Here is a 6,160-nt window from a genome sequence, read left to right on the forward strand (position 1 = left end):
TGAAAAGTCCACACTCAAAATCAACTGGGTTGATTTGGCGTGTCTCTTCACATTGATTATGGTCCAATCTTCCACTTTTAACGTGGGGTTTTGAATATTCATCCTCCTGAGAATGGATGCAGGTTCGTCAGAACTGCCCTGTATCCAAGCAATGAGCTTGACCGGCTTGGGAAGGTCCTTGGAATCCATGATCTTGATTCTCGCACCTTCCCATGGTCTAAAATCACAAACTGTCCCTATGAACCATGTCCTAGACATCTCATCCGCGCAGACGAGGATCAGCACACCACTCTTATACCGGCAGTCCTCAAACCTCCGGATAATGTCGCCAGGTTTCACCCGGACGATCATTATCTCGAAGGGCGCCTCTAGGATCGTTGCTTGCTACATGCTGATTTTCCTTGTGGGAAGCTCTTTGGAACAACGGCTATTTCAGGTGGCTTTGGAGAAGCCTCCTAGATCTCTGAACTTATCCCTCTTACTCACCCTGTTCTCCTTTGAAGTTATGCTATCGAACCGAGACCGCTCTGGGGTCCCTGGCTTAGGAGCTGCCTCGCGTTGCAACTTAAGTTGCTGGCGATGGTACTTCCTTCTGGCAGCAGTAGTATACTTTCATTTTATGGGGCCTCCTGCAGTCTCATCGTTCTTAGTGGCTTTGGTTTCTCAGCTGTCACAATTTAAAGCATCACTCCCAGCCGTACCACTCGATGTACTAAGAACCGCATCAGCCACCTGCTGACTCAACGGTGATTTGTCGCCTTCAATGATCCCACAAGTGGCCAGGGAAAAGCAAGGTCCACCCCACAGAGCCCTGCTTGTGAGGATAGGGCACTTTTACACTGGGAGGTTGCCCGTTATTCGAGGACATCGCTTGAGTTCCCATTCCCTGGTGACATTCAGCCCTCGACATGGTAGTTCATTTCTTGGCTTAGGAAGCTGTTTTGGGAGCCAAGTACTACTCCATGTTCGTTGCTTAGTTAAATTCACACTGATACTTCCACCCTACTAAATATCAACTCCAACCCATAAGGGTCACCCTCGATGTGGGTTTCAGGTAGTTGTTTTCCGTGGGATTTCTTAGGCCTCCTCACCAAAACCACGTCCGAACTCTTCTTCTACTCATGCAAGGAAATTTTATTCCCTGTCATAAGAAGTAGAAGTGCACACATGTCCCATAGAGGTGGAGACTTGCATTAAAAAGTATTGACAAATTTCATTTATCTAGTGGTAACGTGAGAAATATTGAACACTTCTCGATCCCGTTTTTGTCGTCCGGTTTTGAATCTCCACAGCAGTTGAAGTTATTTTTTAAATTGAATCCCTTTTTGTACCTAGCGTCGACAATATTTTTTTTAATACCACAAAGCAACCAAAAAATAGCAAAATTGTAATCCCTTATAATTTTTATTAATTTTTATTTACTATATTTCAAATAATAATGAGGTGAAGAGCTTTTTAAAACATAGCATCGGTCATTTTACGATGTCAAGATTAATTTCGACATTTAAACGAAGTGCAAATTTTACGATGAAGAGATGTATTCCTGCATACAGTCCGATTAGATTTTGCAAATTTCGTGCTTTAGGAGCGGGTATAAATGCTTCAAACGAAAATTGTGTTTTTAATTCATTGTTGTTTACGCTTGGCAGCTCCGATCAGCTTTAAAAAGGATTGGAATCTTATTATTTTCGCAGCCTAATAAGGATTTAAACAATAAGGACAGAAACAGCATTCTTCAGGATTCAAAATTTGCAATACCTTTTAATACAAGGCTTCTTACCGGGTGTGTTAACCATTTTTAAATGAAATAATATTGTATCAAAATCAAACTAAGTAACATTTGTATCAAAGGAATTCTAAAGAAAATTTCACAAGATTCATGATGCTGATAACTATTTCTCAAACTACATGTTCTTACTATAGTTTTTTTCAAATTACACATTCACGTCTCAAACATCTCAAAACACGTATGCTCAGATTTTTTATAAAATTTATATTAAAATAAAGTTAAGAATTTTCAATTGATAAACCTGAATGTGCGTGATGTTTGTATTTAAAAATTCAACTAAATGTGATTAAAATTTTAGTAAAGCGAAAACAATTTTATTCAGCGCAATTAGTGAATTTCAAAGCAAGTATAATTTTTCAGGAAATTGAATAGGTTTGATTCAAGATTTTTATATCATCCTAAATTTTAAATAAAAGTATGATGACGCATTAAGTGCATGCGCATCTTTATTAATTTTTAAATACATTTGATTAAATTTTATTTCAATTTTGTGAATGAACGAATTTCCAACCACAAAAGTGGTTGAAAAGTGGTTGAATTTTCAACATGTTTCCAACAGTTTTGATTCAGAACCCCGCCTCGACCAACTTCAGAGTTCTTCATGTATTTTTTTATTCACTCTATTGGTTTCGAATGTAGGTTTTTAGAACTTTGCCATTTTATAATTATTTTAACTACTATCTGAGAATATCCTGAAATTGTCATTGCAATACGCTTTCTTCCAATACGCATTTGATCAAAATTCGGGAATACATCTTTTTACATATTTTGAACTTAAATTTTAAGTTCCAAAACCTATCGAAATAACATATATTTATGAGAAATTGTTACCACCGTTGTAAAGCTTGTAAAACTTCAGTAAGTTTGTTTTTGATGAATAAAATTTTATTCTAAAATGGTGTGCAAACCAAAGTGTAATAACTACAACCCCCCATGTCTCAGTAACCATGCAATTCCTATACGAGTATAGAGGCTTATAGTTTTGCACCTATAATAGGGTCCTATAATAATAAAATTTACCGTAGTTTAAAGGAAATTGCAAAACATTCATTCAAAAGTGCCTTAATTTTATGAGTTATATATTTAAAATCATTACATTAAAAATATTTTATTTATATATCTCGACATCTCCATTCCAGAGCGCTTTACGTTGAGATTGCACACAGAGAAATGTTTGTTTGAATGAAACAAATATTTTTCAGCTTTAAACAATATTTATTTGATTAAAACATACTAATTTTTGCCTTAATTACATTTTATTTGAATGAAACAAATTTAATCTTTGATATAGGGTCAAACATTTTTCTGTGTGTAGGCATTGTACCGCGCCAGCTCACAATTGGCCGGTTAACAGCTCTCCGTCGCGTTTGGTCACTGTGTACCTTAACGTCCTATGTTTATACATAGAACTTGGAGCTACACAGCAACTAAACGCGACGAAGAGCTGTGGACCGAATAAGCACGGCGTGGTGCTCTACACCCTCCACATGCAGCGTGAAGTGGTAAGAAATGGAGACGTCGTTCTCTTAGAATGGGTAAATATCTTCACTAAATTAATATTTTATTTCAGTTCTAACTGAGGAACTCTCTAAAAACTACGCTGAAGTTTCTGTTGAAGTCGTCGACTGTCCAGACTTGAAGAAATCGCCCTTTACTTTAGCAGCTTCTGGTAACTTTTTATTTACAATCTCGTAATGTATTATTTACATTCGCTTTCCTTTATTGCCCCTATAACATTCTTCTACTCCCTTTGTAGACAAACTAGGTAACACCGTGATCTAGTAATCCTTTTATAACCAGGGAATGAAGCTGATACAAAATATTAGTAATATTTACCTGACGTCACAGGCAAGAAGTTCTTTTAAGAAGAGCATTATTTTGTATCTCCCGCTCACAAGGGGAAGGCCTGAGGGTGGAAATTCAAGTCGAGATCGCATGAGCATAATTCAAAAGATTATTCAATTTCATTTGACATGCGTCACGACTTTTTTGTAAGTGGAGCTTAGTTTCGAATATATTAATTTTTTAAAATTGCGGCTAACTTCACTGATTCACTAAAATCCGTCACCTGGCACGTCTCTTCGTCGGCGCTGACCTCGTGGTCGTATTTTTTGTGACTGTGCTGGCGTGGGGTTTGAATCTTTTGGCTAAACATTTTTTTTCAGAATAAAAAAATTCAAATTACTACTATTATTAATTCCAATTAATTAGGGATCAATTAGGTATCCATAATAATTTATGATTATTTATTATTAATTAATATTATTTGAAAATAGAATTTATTTTATATATTATATTATAATATATAATAATTTGAATCTTTTTATTATGTAAATAAAATACCTAGCTAAAAGGTTTGAACCCTACAGTAGCGAAGTCATGAACAGCAGCGTTACCACCAGCAAGCGCCGTTGTTCAAGAGACGTGCCGCGAGTCTGATAATATTGAATTGATTTGAAGTTTGATCCACAGGACTTCTTCTAGTCATCACTACGTTTTATAATTATAAGGTCACATTTATGCAAAATCTTATGGTTGCCTGGTATATTTTCATTTATATAACTTGATAACCTTGCATTCCATTTTTAAGTTTTTCACTTTAAACGTATTAATTTTTTGTCGCTAATATTCAAGGTGTTCAGTTCTGAATTTTTATTTATAAATTCACGATAAGAAATACATCGGATAATGCTTCGAATAGCTCTTGCCTTCAATTTTTTGTAAGCTCCGTATACTCATGTATTTTGGCGCGCTGATTACGATAATCATAGTATAAATTGACGTAGGTTTGATTTTCATGGTAAAAAATATTTTTAAAAAAGTTTAAGACCTATGAAAAATAAGAATGTTATGTTCTATAAAATTTTTTGCACGAGTGCAAGTTTTAGAGATATTTGTTAATAAATTAAAAATTTGCATTCCTAACTCGTACCGAAAACGTAAGTATTCCAGTGAATAATCCCTACAGTTACATATTTTTTTTATTTAATTTTATTTATATCTTCTCACGAGAAATAAAATATCTACACTCGAGATAAACGTAAACACACTCATGATTTTATGGTTTTCACCATGAAAATTAAATTTACGTCAATTTTCACTATAATTTTTTTAATCAGTTCCTCAAAATACAGAAATATACAAAGCTTGAAGAAAAGTATCAGGTAATAAATATTCGGAACTATACTTAATATGTCCAAATTCATGCCAAAAAATAATTCCAATTATTCGTAAGGTAATAAGTATTAATTCTTAAGAAAATAAAAATCTGATTTTTCATAAAACTTAATATTAGTATTTTTATAATTTAAAAAAGAAATTTCATAATATTACATCGAGTTGATTGATTTTTCTGTTCATGTTAATATCAGAGGTTTTATTACACCTCTGGGTATTAACGCAGGGGGACAACATGTCCTAGAAAGGGAGATTGAGGCCATGTCATAATCACATTTTTATGGCCCTAAAATTTTAAAATTACGGGTATTTGTTTATTTCATAAATAAGGTTTTTTTAGGCACTCAAAAAAAGTTCCGGATAAAGTTACGCGGAGCGTCTCTTTAAAGATGTCAACAAATACGATCGAAGAATAAAATCATATACATCAAAACTAAACAAAACTGACATAATTGATGTAATTTCAGAGGAGGTTAAGGATTCTAATGAATCAATAGAGTGAAACTCTTCTATAGCACCAGTTTTGGGGTTGACGGTGGGTGGGAATTAACTCATTATAACCCGCTCCGCTTTTCCTTGACCAATCCTGAGTGCTCGCTTGAGTGCCAACCGCAGGTTCGGCGCACCACGCGCAGCTCCTGTTACACCTACCCGTGGCGTGGCATCAATTCTTGGAAGGGCTATAGAAGGAAGGGCTATTGAAGGATTTCACTGCAGATGTATTAAAATGAAATAGTCGAAAATCGATTGTTGCTAGAATATACGTCAGGCGCAGGAGTCAGAAGGTTAACAAAATAAGGTACGGTGCCGTCGAAAACTGTAAAAGGGGAATGGTGGTTTTTCAGTGCGAGAATTAGCAATTTTTTCAAGCGCTGGCATTCGCGCGCATACGTACTATTAGGCAAACAATGCACGCATATTTTTTTAACAGTATGTACTTCTACTAGAAATAGTTTATACAGCCCTGACTGTTTTCCTTTAATAGATTTTCGATTCGCGTGGTACATTTTGTTTAGTCAGGAATTTTTGATTGGAGGAAGACAATGGTGTGATACGAAAGAAAGGAAAATGATCGGCTCGCCTTATGCCACTTTTCTGCAATTGCTTGCATTTCTGTACTATGGTCACACGGCAAGCGTGGGACAGGAAATTATAATTATATATATATATATATATATATATATCTACGAAGCT

The 6,160-nt window shown here is 35.1% G+C and overlaps 1 protein-coding gene across 1 annotated transcript in view; it reads left to right on the forward strand.

The window, feature by feature from the left end:
• The first annotated feature begins 763 nt into the window (after positions 1 to 763).
• Positions 764 to 6,160, forward strand: part of LOC117181229 (ester hydrolase C11orf54 homolog) — a 15,678-nt gene continuing 10,281 nt past the window's right edge. The window contains exons 1-2 of the mRNA XM_033373796.1: positions 764 to 911; positions 3,360 to 3,458. Of these exons, the coding sequence (XP_033229687.1) occupies positions 764 to 911; positions 3,360 to 3,458 (247 nt within the window). The remainder of the gene's footprint in view (positions 912 to 3,359; positions 3,459 to 6,160) is intronic.

This window comes from Belonocnema kinseyi, chromosome 1, assembly GCF_010883055.1.
Source record: "Belonocnema kinseyi isolate 2016_QV_RU_SX_M_011 chromosome 1, B_treatae_v1, whole genome shotgun sequence".
In the NCBI taxonomy this organism is placed as follows: Eukaryota; Metazoa; Arthropoda; class Insecta; order Hymenoptera; family Cynipidae; genus Belonocnema; species Belonocnema kinseyi.